The following is a 15,865-nucleotide window of genomic DNA, read 5'->3' on the forward strand; positions in this document are numbered from 1 at the left end:
TTCTTCAGGAATGAGGCTGGTGTGCCAAGCGGGCTGAGATACCCCCCTACCTTTTATCTCAGCCCGCTTGGCACACCAGCCTCATTCCTGAAGAAAAGCTTATGCCCGAAACGTCGATTCTCCTGCTCCTCGGATGCTGCCTGGCCTGCTGTGTTTTTCAACTCTGGTACTCTGCAGTCCTCACTTTCTCCTCCCTGATAAGTGGGCATTGTCTGTCACAGATTGGCAGCTTCTTTGTAAGCTAAGATTCATAATCTTTGTGGTGATGCTGTTTTGTTTGTGTTTTTGCAGATGTCTTGGTGAACGCTTGGATTTGATCAAGTGTATTGATTTGCTGTGGCAGAAACCTATTGATATGAAGGTAGGTATACAGCTGAAGGAGAAATTGGACAGCCTTAAGTCTAGTTTCCCCTTGTCTGGCTACTGGCCACAATGAGTGTTTGGAGGAGGATGCTGTAGCGACTGTAATGCAGTCAGCCAACTAAATGGACCTCAGAGTATGAGTTCCCTAACTGGGGCTGTTAATCTGGTCCAGTTAAGGAGTTCTAGCTGACAGATAGAAAAGGTGAATGTCTTCACTGTGTCCAACACCTGCACACATGCGACATGGGTGCTGGGGAAAAATAAGCATTACCGTTGTCGGGCGGTAATGTGGGAGGGAAAGAAATAAAAAGAAAATCAGACAATTTTATACTCTTCGAGATGGCTCTGAGGGAGCTGGATCAGTGAGAGTGAAAGACTCTCCACTTTTCTGTATTATGGAGGAGAGGAGACTGAGGGAAAAAAAAATGAATGTCGGAGATACTGACAATCCAGTACCTGGCTCTGTATGAGGCAGTACTGTAGTCAAGGACTGTTCATATGTAACTAAAGAATGACTAGGTGATGGGATACAGCCCTCTGTAGAGTTATTTTAGATGCCGCAAGAAAAGTGATGGAGGGGGAGGGTTATGTATGAGGAAGTAGAATGTGGTGCTGCTTTGTTATGGGGGGGTTTTGTGACGCATTGGCCACTTTTGCTGGAAAGAATCTTATGGGTCGGAGAGATTTGTGGCAACATCGGGTGAGAAGTCTGGTGAGACCCATCGCAACCTGGAGCAACTCATTTAATCTCTTATGCTTTCCACATGCCATGGTGGGCTTCTCCCTAATTAGTGCTGCGTTGCCAGTTAAGGGGGATTATTGCTTGTTAACCACCTTCTTCACAAATTAGAGTCACAGAGACGTACAGCACGGAAACAAACCCTTTGGTTGAACTCGTCCATGCTGACCAGATATCCCAACCTAATCTAGTCCCACCTGCCAGCACTTGGCCCATATCCCTCCAAACCCTTCCTATTGATATACCCATCCAGATGCCTTTTAAATGTTGCAATTGTACCAGACTCCACTGCTTCCTCTGGCAGCTCATTCCATACACATACCACCGTCTGTGTGAAAAAGTTGCCCCTTAGGTCCCTTTTATATCATTCCCCCTTCACCCAAGCCCTATGCCCTCTACTTCTAGACTCTTCCACCCCAAGGAAAAAAAATTGTCTATTTATTCTATCCATGCCCCGCATGATTTTATAAATCATTATAAGGTCACCCCTCAGCCTCCGATGCTCCTGGGAAAACAGTCCCAGTCTATTCAGCCTCTCCCTATAGCTCAATAATATCCAAAATGAGCTTGATGTTGAAAACGTCTGACCTGGAAACCAGAGTGGTTATCCAGTGAATTTACCTCCCATTTGCTCTGAACAATCTCCATGTTGGGCACCAGGCGTCAATGTTTTGGGTCATGCTCCATGCTCCATAGACATTGGTATTTGATGAGTGTCAGCTTCTACAAACCCTCCTGGCATATCTTCAGTCTGCTAACAGTTTGCTTCTGTACCACAGGGTTATGCCAGCAACTATCATTGTCATGCTGCATTACTCACTGTGTACTCAGCAACATCCACTCAGCTCATGGACTGCGCACTCACTCTGAGCCTAGCGATGCTCACAGCATCCTTGCTTTGTCTTCTCTTGCCTTGCTTTCTTGTGTTTTGCTCTCAGCCAGAGATCTTTGAGGAGAAAGTGAGGTCATTCCTGAAGAAGGGCTTATGCCCGAAACGTCGATTCTCCTGTTCCCTGGATGCTGCCTGACCTGCTGCGCTTTTCCAGCAACACATTTCCAGCTCTCAGCCAGAGATACCAGGCTGATATAACTTTTGTCTTGTCTTGCCTTGCCATTTGGTGAAGGTACCAAACCAGGAAGCTCATCGTGGTTGTCAGCAGGGCCTCTGACAAGTCATGGTGCATAGTTTTCTGTCAGGGGCTCGTGGTCCAATGAGTCAAAGGCTACGTCTGGGACCAATCCAGGAGCTTGGACATGGTCAGTCTGCAACTTAGTGTTCAGAATTGGGATGCTGTCCACGTCAGGTGTGAGGAGCTAAATGTTGGGCAGTCTTGGGAGTTAGAGGTGAATTTGGTAACATGCAGCGAGAAAATTGCTAGGCCGCATGATGGAAATTCCTTCAAACAAAGCATGTCACAATTCAGACTTGACCAAAACAAAGTAAGATTTGGCTCCTGTCCAAGTGCCAGAAGCTCTTGAGTTCAAATCCAACCCCAAGACTTGATGGCCATGGTAGGTGTATTCATAAAGTGGCCAAATAAGCTGGCAAAGAGCTGGTGGTAAGAGTGGGAAAGACTCCTGGTCAGCTACGTGATGATCAGAGTTGGAACCTCTTCTATCGTTGTCCATCGATGCAGACTGCAACATGTGTAAAAGTGGAAACTGCCACAGCGACTCGAGCTCTGTGAGTGAGCCACAGCACCAGCATTCAGCACAAAGACCTCGTCACTATACTATTGCATTTTTGTAAACTCTCTCAACAATCAGAGGCTGGACAGGCAAGGTTTATTTTACCTTTTAGAAAAGAAAAGAATGAAATGTGACCCAGTGAAGGTCATTGATGAAGGGATTCTGTAGGGTACGCCTAGAAGAGGGTTTCCCACTTGTGGGGAATTCGAAAACCAGGGCCCCAAATCATGAATCAAACCAATGGCAAAATCCAAAGTATCCCCTTTACCCAGAGAATGATTGGAATGTGGGGACTGTCCTGCAGCGAGGGACAGATCTATTTAACCAGATGCTAGATAAGTATGTGAGGGACAAAGAAATAGAAGGGTATGTTGTTGGGGTGCGATAGAGACGATTGGAGGAGACTCCCAGACATCCTTAACGCTAGCATAGAACATTTGGTCTGAATGGCTTGTGCTGTGTTGAGAAAATACCTATTTTAATAACAGATCTGTGTAATTTCAAATGACTAATTAATTTGATTAACCTGTGTGTGGGATTTGTACATACAGTCACGCTTGTAACTCTGGCATGTAATGTGAGGTACTTGGTTTTTCCTGCAGGTATTCAATGACCCGATCCACGGACACATTGAGATGCATCCAGTCCTCGTCCGGATCATTGACACTCCACAATTTCAGCGGCTCCGCTTCATCAAGCAGCTGGGTGGGACGTATTTTGTATATCCAGGTGCTTCACACAACAGATTCGAGCATTCCATCGGGTGAGGAGCCCTGGAAGGAATTTATCCTAAAAGTAGAAAGTACTTGATGAGAACAAGCCCATTGCTAACATTTCTTGACCTGCTAATAGTGCTCCAGTGAAGCTCAATGCAGCAACATCTCATTTTCCACTCATGCACATAAGACTACTTAAAACTGAGACTCGGCTCAGTGCCAATCTCCAAAACATGTCGATTAATTGTTGGAGCATTTCTTGGGGAAGATTCCCTAGGCTCCTGGATTTCAAATAGTTCAATAAGATTTACTTCTGGACTTCTGTGTTTCTTTAGTTATTCTCCAATAAGATCACTGAATAAATAAAATGATGTCTGGGAGCTTATCCACCTCCCTATCACTGCTGAGCATTCAAAAGTGATGCCTTTTTAAGTTATAACTTTCTGCTTGAAATTGTGATCAAAATATACATATTTCCATAACATGATGGGGACGTAGGAATATATTATATCCATTTGGTGATCAAACCATCAATCAGACCCCACTATTTTAACACACTCATTGTTGGCCTTGGATCTTCCATCCTCCAAAAGCTTCCAATTCTACAAGACTCTGCTGCTTGTATCATATGAGACCCTCTTTAACCCCTGATTCTGTGATCACTGACCTTTTGAACTGTCATTCCAGTGATTTTTAAAATTTCCATCCCTCCATTGCCACCCCTTCTCTTCCTCTTGTCTGCTCTCCTCCACTTCGATATAACTGTCCAGCATCATTGCACTTCGCAAGTTCTGCCCTCCTGTACATTCCTGACTAACATTACTCCAACCGTCTGCTGTTTAGGAAGGCAACCAGGTGCTGGTGTAGCTAACAACACTTAAATCCCATTAATGCATTTAAAAAGAAATGATCTGAAGTTCTGGAATTGACCCCTGAAATTTCTCCACTTTTTTTCTTTTTCCTGCTTTAGGATCTCTCTTATGCCTTCGTCCAAGCTGCTGTCATTTTGTCCTGATATCTCCTTTTGTAACTTCGGTGTCACATTTTGTCTGGTTTATGCTGCCGTGAAGTGTCTTTGGTCTGTTTACCATACCATAGATGGTATATGCGTGCAAGCAATTGGATGCTTCTTTTTCAGTGGGATATGTGATCGAACTGGTCAGAATTCTAAAATCAAAGGAAGGGATTCTACTAAGTATTAGCACAGTGTTTAGTCTGGAAAACTACATGGATAAATATTTCTGCTCCTTAAAGGTTGTATAAATTTAACTAAACATGATATGGAAACTGAGATCACAGCAATGAGAGTTTTGCATGTTGATGTTTTGAACCTTTCATATTAGCTTGGCCTATTGATAGCACTAGGCCCCTGAGCCTGAAGGTTGAGAGTTCATGTCCATTCTAGAAGCTTGAGCTAGTTTGGGGCGGCTCGGTGGTTAGCACTGCTGCCTCAGCACCAGGGCCCCAGGTTTGACTCCAGCCTCTGGCGACTGTGCGGAGTTTGCACATTCTCCCCGTGTCTGTGTGGATTTCCTCTAGGTGCCCCGGTTTTCTCCCACAATCCAGAGATGTGCAGGTTAGGTGAATTGGCCAACCTAAATTGCCCATAGTGTTCAGGGATGTGTAGGTTAGGTGCATTAGCCAGGGGTAAATATAGGAATAGGTCTGGGAGGGTTAATCTTTGGAGGGTCGGTGTGTGGACTTGTCTGTTTCCACATTGTAGGGATTCCATGTCACATGGATACCTGCTATAAAAGATGGTGGAAGCTGATTCCGTATATAATTCCACAAAGGAACTGGATGTTCTTTGATGAGGAACTTGCCATGTTACAAACAGAAAGTGGATCGAAACACAATTGAATGCAGTTCAAAAAACCAGCTAAGACACAGAATGACCACTGGGGATGTAGGTTTCAGTGACACTGCAGTCTGTTCCTGACAGAGTGATTTAAAGTATGTGAGGTATAGTTCTTTGACAAGTACCTGCCCAAGAGGCACCAGCTTTCTGCCAAATTGCTGTTCATTCAGCCATCCTTCATAAACTAATTGTTTGTTTCATTGCTGTATGGGTAGGTACAAATGGACTGTCACAGAGGAGGCAACAGTCTAGTGTGTTATCACTGGAAAATTAATCCACAGACCCAGGCATTGTTCTGGGGACCTGGTTACGAATCCCACCACGGCAGATAGTGGAATTTGAATTCAATAAATAGCTGGAAATTAGAGTTTAATGATGACCATGAATCCATTGTTGCAAAAACCCACCTGGTCCAATAATGTCCTTTAGGGAAGGAAACTGCCATCCTTACCTGGTCTGGCCTGCATGTGATCCCAGATGCACAGCAATGTGGTTGACTCTTAACTCCCCTCTGGGCAATTAAGGATGGGCAATAAATGCTGATCAAGCTGGAGATGCCCTCATCTTGTGAATGAATTTTTTAAAAATTACAGCAGTGACAATTGTTCAAAGGCAATTCCTCACCTATGACTTGATGCAGACTACCTCCATATGAGTGTAACTTCATCCTGAGTAAAATCTTGGATTTGGATGGAGGTTTGATATTTTGATTCCTGGATTAAAACTCCCTGAGGCCATGATGAGTATGTGCATAGTTAGGCTAATTGGCCCATTGAATCCACCCTTCCGTGGCTGAACTGATCAACTTTGACTCCATGGCTGATCTTTTTAAGATAGTTGTCTATCACACCACTCTGCAGTACAGAATTCAGTAAATTCACTACTCTCTGAGGAAAGAAATTCCTCCTCATCTCTGTCTTAAATGAGCAACCCCTTAGTCTAAGATTATGCCCTCTGTTCCTAGTCTCTCCCACCAGGATTAACAACCTCTCTGCATCAATCTTTAATCTGAGATTATACCCTCTGGTCCTAGCCTCTCCCTCTAGGATTAACAACCTCTCTGCTTCTATCCTGTCAAATCCCTTTTTATGTTCACTCATATGTTGCAATATGGTCTCTACTCACTCTTCGAAACTCTTGAGTATAAACCCAATCTACTCAATTTCTCCACATAATTCTGCAGTTTTGTAAAAATGCAGACAATCCTATATTTTATGGACCTTACAAAATCATACAGGATCCAATAATGATTGATGCACAATCTGCAGCTCCTGCGATAAAAGCAGAAATTGCTGGAGAAACTCAGCTGGTCTGACAGTAAAGAGGAAAATGTGGTACATGTGCTGAAGACCAGGGATGGGGGGGGAAGAGTGAGAGTTGGAGCTGGAGCCCAGAGAGAGAGAGAGAGAGGGGGAAGGAGACACTTGAGCAGAAAAAGGGATGGGAGATAGCATGAAACCAAAAGAGAAAATGCTGGAAAATCTCAGCAGGTCTGGCAGCATCTGTAAGAAGAGAAAAGAGCTGACGTTTCGAGTCTAACTGACCCTTTGTCAAAGCTGGGGGGGGGGGGGACCCTGTCAATATTGTGGGAGGGTAGAGAAGGGGTGAGGGCAGAGTGTGGGAGATGAGTCAGACCTGGCTGAGAGCCAGAGTGCAAAAATCCTTGGCTGAGGAAAAAGGTGAGTATTTCTGAGGCCCTCACCTTTACTGGATGCTGGCATTGTCAGAACAGATGTAACAGTGATGGAGAAAAAGGTAACTGTGGAAGTTGGGGGGTGGGGGTCGGGGGAGGTTTGTAGAGGATATCACTGACCAGCCTATCCCCAGAACAGGAAACTGATGTTGAAGTCGGGATGGGAGAACTCGGGATATAATCTGTCTTTCAATCTGACTCCAAAAGGCAGTGTACAAGCATCCATATCTCATCTGTATTTACATTCCAGAGACAATCGATTGTTTACCTTATTGTAAAAACTCAGCTATCGAAAAGCTGGTTGCATTTAATTAAGTGATTTTCACAAAGAAAATTCAGGGGTGTTTAGTCTATTAGAAACCTCATGATAGTTAATGTACAAAGCATTGTGTATGTCCTTGTTAAGTTTATTCTGGTCTGTTGCCCTATAGTGTGGGATACCTGGCAGGCCAGTTGGTTAAAGCTCTTGCTGAACGGCAACCAGAACTGCGGATTAACCATCGCGACATACTGTGTGTACAGATTGCAGGACTTTGCCACGATCTGGGTGAGTGAGCTGCTCTGTAGGAGCTGTTGCAAGAGGATGCTACCTCTGTGTGAGTGCTTTTTTTTTGCTTTTGAGCAAGATTGTCATGTTTTATTTGCTTCGGGGTTAGAAGTTTCATATGCAAAGTGCGCAGTGGGTGAAAACATCACTGTGCTTAAGTTCTACAGGATTGTTTAATTTCCAGACTTGTTTAGGAAATGTCACAACTGGAGGCTTCAGTATTCCAAAGCAACATTCACCAGGATATGTGACTGGTATCCAAACTATTAGCAGGACATTGACTGATATCCTGGTAGGGCTGACTGTAATGTTTTAAATGTGAAGAGTGAAGGCTATGAGTGTTAAGTTATTGTTGATGGTTCTGGTTCCTTCAGTATCCCAGTGACCCTTTAGGAAATGGAATGCAATCTGCATTCCTACTAACTGTGAGACTCAGTTTATGTCCTTTTGATGTAGCCGCTGTTCACAACTGCATGGTTTTGTGGAGTATTGTGCAATACTGATTAGCGGGATTGCCTTGGTCTGTTGCGAGACACAAGTTGTGGTCCAAACTGGACAGACTTCAAGGTTAGCAAAATATACCACTGTTAATCTTTAACAATGTCTCCCTCCACCATTGCAATCTGGACTGACCACCCTGCTTACACCTAACCTCTAACCTTTGTCTCTGTCTCGGGTCGTGACTGTGAAAATTAGGCATTTCATAGTAAGAATTCAAGCAATTCTCCCTACTTTTGTAGTGTCATTTTAAATGTTAGCGATGAAGGTGCAGTTTCTACTTGAGCTATAATGTGAGAAATGCTAATAATTTAGCTCCTCTCTAATTCTCAATAAGGCAAAAGCGATTATCATAAAATCATAGAAATTCTACAGTGTGGAGACAGATCATTTGGCCCAAGGAGTCCAAACTGACCCTCTGAGAGTCACCCACCCAGACTCATTCCCCTACCCTAGACTGTGCATTTCCCCTGAATAATGCACCAAACCTACACATTCCTGAACACTATGGGCAATTTAGCATGGCCAATTCATCTAACCTGCACACCTTTGGACTGTGGGAGGAAACTGGAGCACCTGGAGACAACCCACGCAGACATGGGGAGATTGTGCAAATATCACACAGACAGTCGCCCAAGGCTGGAATCGAACCCGGGTCCCTGGTGCAGAGAGGCAGCAGTGCTAACCACTGAGCCACCATGAGTCCTTGAAGATACCGTTATTTTGACTTGGTTTCCACATTTACACCTCTCAGTTTACAGGATTTAAGACATTGCAGTCTTTTCCCAAGAGGAGCTCATGATAGAGGGCATGGGTTTAAGGTGAGTGGGAAAGGATTTTAAAGGGACTATAGGGACAACTTTTCTTATGTAGAGTGTGGTGCGTATATGGAATGAGCTGCCAGAGGAAGTGGTGGATGCTGGTACAATTACAACATTTAAAAGGCATCTGGATGGGTGCATGAATAGGAAGGGTTTGGAGGAATATGGGCCAAGTGCTGGCAAATGGGACTAGATCAGTTAGCTCCAAAACAAATGATCTCACATTCTCTTACGTTGAAATCCACTTAACACAGTTTTGCATTTAAAATTACAAATAAGATATTTGTGGATTTAGTTGATAACCATCTAAAACTACATAGCTTTGTGCCATTGGCAAACTGGATATATGCTTTCTATCCTATTCTATTAAGGTGTTGCTGAATACAATGAATAGGTGATGCTTTAACATTGATCCTGTTAACAAAACATACCTTCCCAAATGAAATTCTTGTCTGTTATCCGTATTCTTTGTGTTTCCACTTCCTTTCCTCTGTTCCTGCTCCTTTTTCACTTGTGCCCTTTGTTTTATTTCCATGTTCTACCTATTAAAATCTCTCCATTGAACCTCACTTGTCATCTTTCTGCTCAGTCTACCAACTTAGTTATGTCCTTTTGAGTTCTGCACGGTTCTCCTCAAGGTTTACAATTTTTCATGTCCCTGCCCACCAAGCTCCAGAAGATAAATATATTTCAGGAAAATGAAGCATCCCAGTACTGATCCCTGGAAAACTCCACAACAAACTACCTTACAGCCTGAAAGACATCCATTGACCATTGCTTTCTGCAATAAAACAAAGAACTGCCAATAATGAAGATCTGAAACACAAACAAATTGCTGGAGAAACTCAGCAGGCCTGGCAGCATCATTACTTTTTGTTTCCTATTACTCAGCTGGTTTTGTGTCATTGCTGCTGTCATCTTTATTCCATGACCTATACCTTTACTCAAGTCTGTGTTGTCCTCCTTCTGGAAGTCTATATACACCAAGTTCACTTTCATTAAATAATGAAGTGACATACGATTTCTTTTAATCTAAAACTAAATCCACCCGAGTCGTGACAACGTTTTGGGTGTCCCTATACCAGAATCTTCGGTGTTCTCATCCTGGTTTCTATCGCAGGGTTTTAAAGTATCTGACCCGAGGAGTTTGAAATGCTTTAGTGCTATAACTGTTACTTTGTTGGGTCCCTAACACACTTTCATGATTAGTTTCCTTGTGCTTTCTGGCATGCTGGTTTTTTCATCCACTGTAAATACTGACCCAAAGTAATACATTGAGTCAACACATCTAATATTTCTGACCATACCAGAGGTAAACAAACACTTTGATTTTAAATTCTCAGCCTGATTTCCAAGTCCTTTGATGGCCTTGTCCCTCACTCATTCTGTAACCATAGCTCCGTAACCCTGCACGATAGATGTGTTCCTCCAATTATCATTACCCTATCACTAACCATTGTGCTTGTAACTTTCAAAAGTCTAAGGTCTCCAAGTGCCTCCTTATTCCTCTCTAGGTTCCTCCTGCTCCTTGAGGAGAAAGTGAGGTCTGCAGATGCTGGAGATCAGAGATGGAAATGTGTTGCTGGAAAAGCGCAGCAGGTCAGGCAGCATCTAGGGAACAGGAGAATCGACGTTTCGGGCATTAGCCCTTCTTCCTGAAGAAGGGCTAATGCCCGAAACGTCGATTCTCCTGTTCCCTAGATGCTGCCTGACCTGCTGCGCTTTTCCAGCAACACATTTCCATCTCCTCCTGCTCCTTTCCAACTTAAACTTGTCAGAGAGTAAGGTTTTTGTTTTGGTGATCTGCCCTAATATGTAGGTCATCGATGTCAAAATGGAATGATTAGATTAGATTAGATTAGGTTATTTACAGTGTGGAAACAAGCCCTTCGGCCTAACAAGTCCACACCGACCCTCCGAAGAGCAACCCACCCAGACCCATTCCCCTACATTTACCCCTTCACCTAACACTACGGGCAATTTAGCATGGCCAATTCACCTAACCTGCACATTTTTGGACTGTGGGAGGAAACCTGAGCACCCAGATGAAACCCCCACAGACACTGAGAGAATGTGCAAACTCCACACAGACAGTTGCCTGAGACGGGAATTGAAGCCGGGTCTCTGGCGCTGTTGTTTATTGCATGGGGAATGGAATATAACGTTATAAATGTTTTGCTACTGTTGTGCAGAATGTTATTGAGATCACTTTTTTTTTTAGATTACTTACAGTGTGGAAATAGGCCCTTCAGCTCAACAAGTCCACACCAACCCGCCGAATCGCAACCCACCCATACCCCTACATTTACCCCTTTAACCTAACACTACGGGCAATTTAGCACGGCCAATTCACCTGACCTGCACATCTTTGGACTGTGGGAGGAAACCGGAGCACCCGGAGGAAACCCACGCAGACACGGGGAGAATGTGCAAACTCCACACAGTTAGTCGCCTGAGTCGGGAATTGAACCCGGGTCTCTGGCACTGTGAGGCAGCAGTGCTAACCACTGTGCCACCGTGCCACTTCTGTACTACTCTATACAGTGTTGATCTCCTTAGTTAAGAAGTTATAGAAATACATTAGAAGCTGTTCAGAGGAGTTTCCTCAGGTTGTAAGTTTGCTCACTGAGCTGGTAGGTTTGTTCTCAGACGTCTCATTACCATGCTCGGTAACATCATCAGTGAGCCTCCGGTGAAGTGCCGGTGTTTTGTCCTGCTTTCTTGTTTGTGTGTCTTGGTCTATTAAGGTGAGTGACATCATTTCCGGTTCTTGTTCTCAGAGGTTGGTAAACGGGGTCCAAATTGATGTGTTTATTGATGGAGTTCCAGTTTGAATGCCAGGTCTCTAGGAATTCCTGTGTGTGTCTCTCTTTTGCCTATCCTAGGATGGATGTGATGTCCCAATCAAAGTGGTGTCCTTCTTCATCTGTGTGAAAGGATACTAGTGAGAGTGGGTCATGTCTTTTGATGGCTAGTTTTTGGACGCCATTTACCAACCTCTGAGGAAAAAGAACCAAACTGATATCACGCACATTAAAAGACCAAGACACACAAATAGAAAGTGGGACAGAACACCAGTGCTTCATCAGAGGCTTACTGATGATGTTACCTGGCATGGCGACCAAACATCTGAAAACAAACCTGTCAGCTCAGCAAGCATTCTTACCACCTGAACCTCAACCTGAGCTACAAATCCTCTCGAAATTCACAAGGTTTTCTCGACTGATTCCCAGGAATGGCAATGTTTCCCTACCATTTTCCCTGCTGCTTTGCAAAACTCTGAGGCCAGTCTGTGGCAGAAACCTCCAGAACTGAAAGTCGTAGGACTCTCATGGGATTGGTGGGCGCGCAGACCCTCCAAGTGACTGCAGCTCCGAGGCAATGTCGATGGAGGGATTATCTTGTGGGGCAAGTTGGACAGGCTACAGCCTTAACAAGTTTGGAAAAATAAGAGGTGATCTTACTAAGACATAGAACATAGAACATAGAAAAATGCAGCGCAGTAAAGGCCCTTTGGCCCTCGATGTTGCGCCGATCCAAGCCCACCTAACCTACACTAGCCCACTATCCTCCATATGCCTATCCAATGCCCATTTAAATGCCCATAAAGAGGGAGAGTCCACCACTGCTACTGGCAGGGCATTCCATGAACTCACGACTCGCTGAGTAAAGAATCTACCCCTAACCTTGGGTGCAGTGATCATTCGGAGAGCCAGCGAAGATACTGTGGGATGAATGGTTTCCTCCGGTGCTGGAAAAATTCTGCAATTCAATCCAGTTGTTCTCATATTTTATTCTGCTATGTTTAATTTTGATCAACATCCTTCCCCTCACAACTGGTGAGGCTTTGGTCTCACAATGGCAACCACCTTTCATCTGGATCAGAATCACTTTAGGCTGATTTGGTGCGAAGCTGTTTTTAGTTTCAAATCAGACATGAGGAAAGGGTGAAATATATCACTCCAAAAATGAGAGGGGGGGTGCACAGATGGGAAAATGTTTCACGTTCCAGAGTTAAGCTATACACAATTTGTCATTCTAACACTACAGAGTAAAAGTGACAATGGTTGATCTCAGGTACAACTCGAATCTCAATTCAAACTGCTACACAACACAAAAGTCATCTCCAGTCTGTACAGAAAAAAAGCAAGACCAGGATGTTCATAAAGCCCTTGTGAAATGTTCAATGTCAATAATTCAGGATAGATATCTGATAGAAGCAAACTGTAAACATGATAAGTAATTATTTTTAAAATTATAATGTTATCATTTTCTTGAGTGAAAATGATAGAAGGCACCATTGTGAATTGTTATAGCCAGTGGAACTGAAGTTGGCAGCAGCTGTGAAGAAAAACATATTGCTTGTTGTAGGAAAACTGCACCACATTGGAACACAATTAACAGTTAGATGAAAGGATTCTATTGTATATATGTTCAAAATTATGAATTATGCACATATATTAAACAATTAACTTCATAAACACCAGTGTTACAAAAAAGAAATTCAATCTAGTAAAACATCCATAAAATCATCACAACAGTTTAATAAAAGAACTTACTTTTTCATCACTTCTGGCTACCTGTTATACTTTGACTTTCAGTCACATTCCTGATGAAGAGCTTATGCTCAAAACTTCGGCTCTCCTGCTCCACGGATGCGGCCTGACCGGCTGGGCTTTTCCAGCACCACACGTTTTGACTCAGATCTTCAGCATCCGCAGTCTTCACTTTCTCCCCTTACTTTGACTTTCACTTCATCTGTTCACTTCTTATTCTATTATGTCTCATCCATTTTCAATGAAATCTCTTATTGTATGTCTGAATTTCTTTCTCACAATCATTCTGCCTCCTTCTGACTGACTTACTAATTATTGTTTTGTGATCTATCATCCTATATTTCTCTGTATCCCTTGGCTCTTGTGCATATCCCTTCATTAAAATACTGTATTTCCTTGCCTTACCTTTGACTCAACACAGGGTAGGAAACAAGATGGGAAGCAAAAACAGTTCTGAAGTGAATGCAGCAACCAGATAGTGCTGGAACTTGAGAATCTGGACAGAAGCGATAAAGGAGACTGGCTCCAGACAGCACAAAAATACACTAATCTAGCAATAGAATTAAGGAAGACGTTTTTTGCTGCAGTTAGCAAACCGAAGCTTGTCAGTAAATCAGGTGTATTTCAGTCTGGGGACCTGGGGCAGATTACTTAAGGCATGTGGTCTGCCAATCTACACAGCTGTTAAGGAAAGTAGCAATGGATCCGTACATGCACTTGATGCCTACAAAGCAATAGGGTATATATCCAGGATTCAGCAGCATCTGCCAGGGCAATAAAATGGCCAGAGCAAGGCCACCAAAATTCACAGCCTGGGTCACCCAGGCACAGCTTCCTACAGGAGCTCACAAAAACAGATTTCCAAAATAAAATATCAATGCTAAATTTGAAAACATCATTGTGAATTATTGTTTCAGAATTAAAAGTTGTGGCCTTGTTACTAATTATTTTTAGGTGAATATACTCAAAGGGAAAATGAACATGAACAAATTGAAGACTGATAGTTTTTTAAACACGCTCAAGGCAATGCTTGATCCCTATTTAGTTGGATATTTGAGTTAACGAGAATTATATCAGGGTTCTTCCTGCTCTACAGGTGTGTCAAGCATTTGAATTGTGATGGATTTCACAGCAGGGCACGACTGGGACATGTTCAATTGGCGGGACTAGTCCTCACCCTCAACAACTTCTCCTTCCAATCCTCCCATTTCCATCAGACCAAAGGGGTAATAATCATGGGCACCCGCATGGGCCCCAGCTATGCCTGCCTCTTCATAGGATACTTGGAACACCATCTTCCACAGTTACACCTGCACCTTTTCCTTCGCTACATTAATGATTATATCAGTTCCACCTCGTGCTCCCACGAAGCACCTAAACAGTTCAACTTCACTAACACCTTCCACCCTGACCTGAAGTTCACCTGGACCATCTCAGATCTTCCCTCCCTTTCCTGGACCCCTCCGTCTCCATCTCCAATGATCGACTCAACATGGACATTCATTTCAAACCCACCGACTCCCATAGATACCTGGACTACACCTCCTCCCATCTCCCATCCTATAAGAATGCAATCCCTTACTCCCAATTCTTCTGCCTCTGCCATATCTGTTCCCAGGAGGAGCAATTCCACACCAGGACATCCCAGATGGTCTCCTATTTCAAGGACTGCAATTTCCTCCCCATGTGATCAATGCCCTCCAGCAGATCTCCTCCACTTCCTGCACCTTCACCCTTGAACCCCACCCCTCCAACCACAATAACAATAGAACCCCCTGATCCTCACCTTCCTCCCCGCTAACCTCTGGATATAGTGCATTATCGTCTGCCATTTCCGCCGTCTACAATCAGACCCCACCACAGAGACATATTTCCCTCCCTGCCCTATCTGCATTTTGCAAAGACCATTCCCTCCATGACTCGCTCAACAGGTCTATCCCCCATCAACCCACCCTCCACACCCGGCACCTTCCCTTGCCGCCACAAGAAGTGTAAAACCTGCTCTCACATCTACCCCCTCCGTCCAAGGCCCTAAACGATCTTTTCACATCCATCAGAGATTTTCCTGCACATCCACCTACCTCATGGATTGTGTCCATTGCTCTCGATGTAGTTTCCTCTTCATAGAACATTACAGCGCAGTACAGGCCATTCAGCCCTCGATGTTGCACCCACCTGTCATACCAATCTGAAGCCCATCTAACCTACACTATTCCATGTACGTCCATATGCTTGTCCAATGACGACTTAAATGTACTTAAAGTTGGCGAATCTACTACCGTTGCAGGCAAAGCATTCCATACCCTTACTACTCTCTGAGTAAAGAAACTACCTCTGACATCTGTCCTATATCTATCACCCCTCAATTTAAAGCTATGCCCCCTC

The 15,865-nt window shown here is 43.8% G+C and overlaps 1 protein-coding gene across 2 annotated transcripts in view; it reads left to right on the forward strand.

Moving 5' to 3' along the window:
- samhd1 (SAM domain and HD domain 1) overlaps positions 1-15,865 on the forward strand; it is a 65,789-nt gene that overhangs the window by 6,450 nt on the left and 43,474 nt on the right. For both annotated transcript variants that reach the window (XM_043710809.1, XM_043710811.1), the window contains exons 3-5: positions 292-361; positions 3,394-3,554; positions 7,490-7,605. In XM_043710809.1, the coding sequence (XP_043566744.1) occupies positions 292-361; positions 3,394-3,554; positions 7,490-7,605 (347 nt within the window). The remainder of the gene's footprint in view (positions 1-291; positions 362-3,393; positions 3,555-7,489; positions 7,606-15,865) is intronic.

The sequence above is a fragment of the Chiloscyllium plagiosum genome, chromosome 20, assembly GCF_004010195.1.
Source record: "Chiloscyllium plagiosum isolate BGI_BamShark_2017 chromosome 20, ASM401019v2, whole genome shotgun sequence".
NCBI lineage: Eukaryota > Metazoa > Chordata > Chondrichthyes > Orectolobiformes > Hemiscylliidae > Chiloscyllium > Chiloscyllium plagiosum.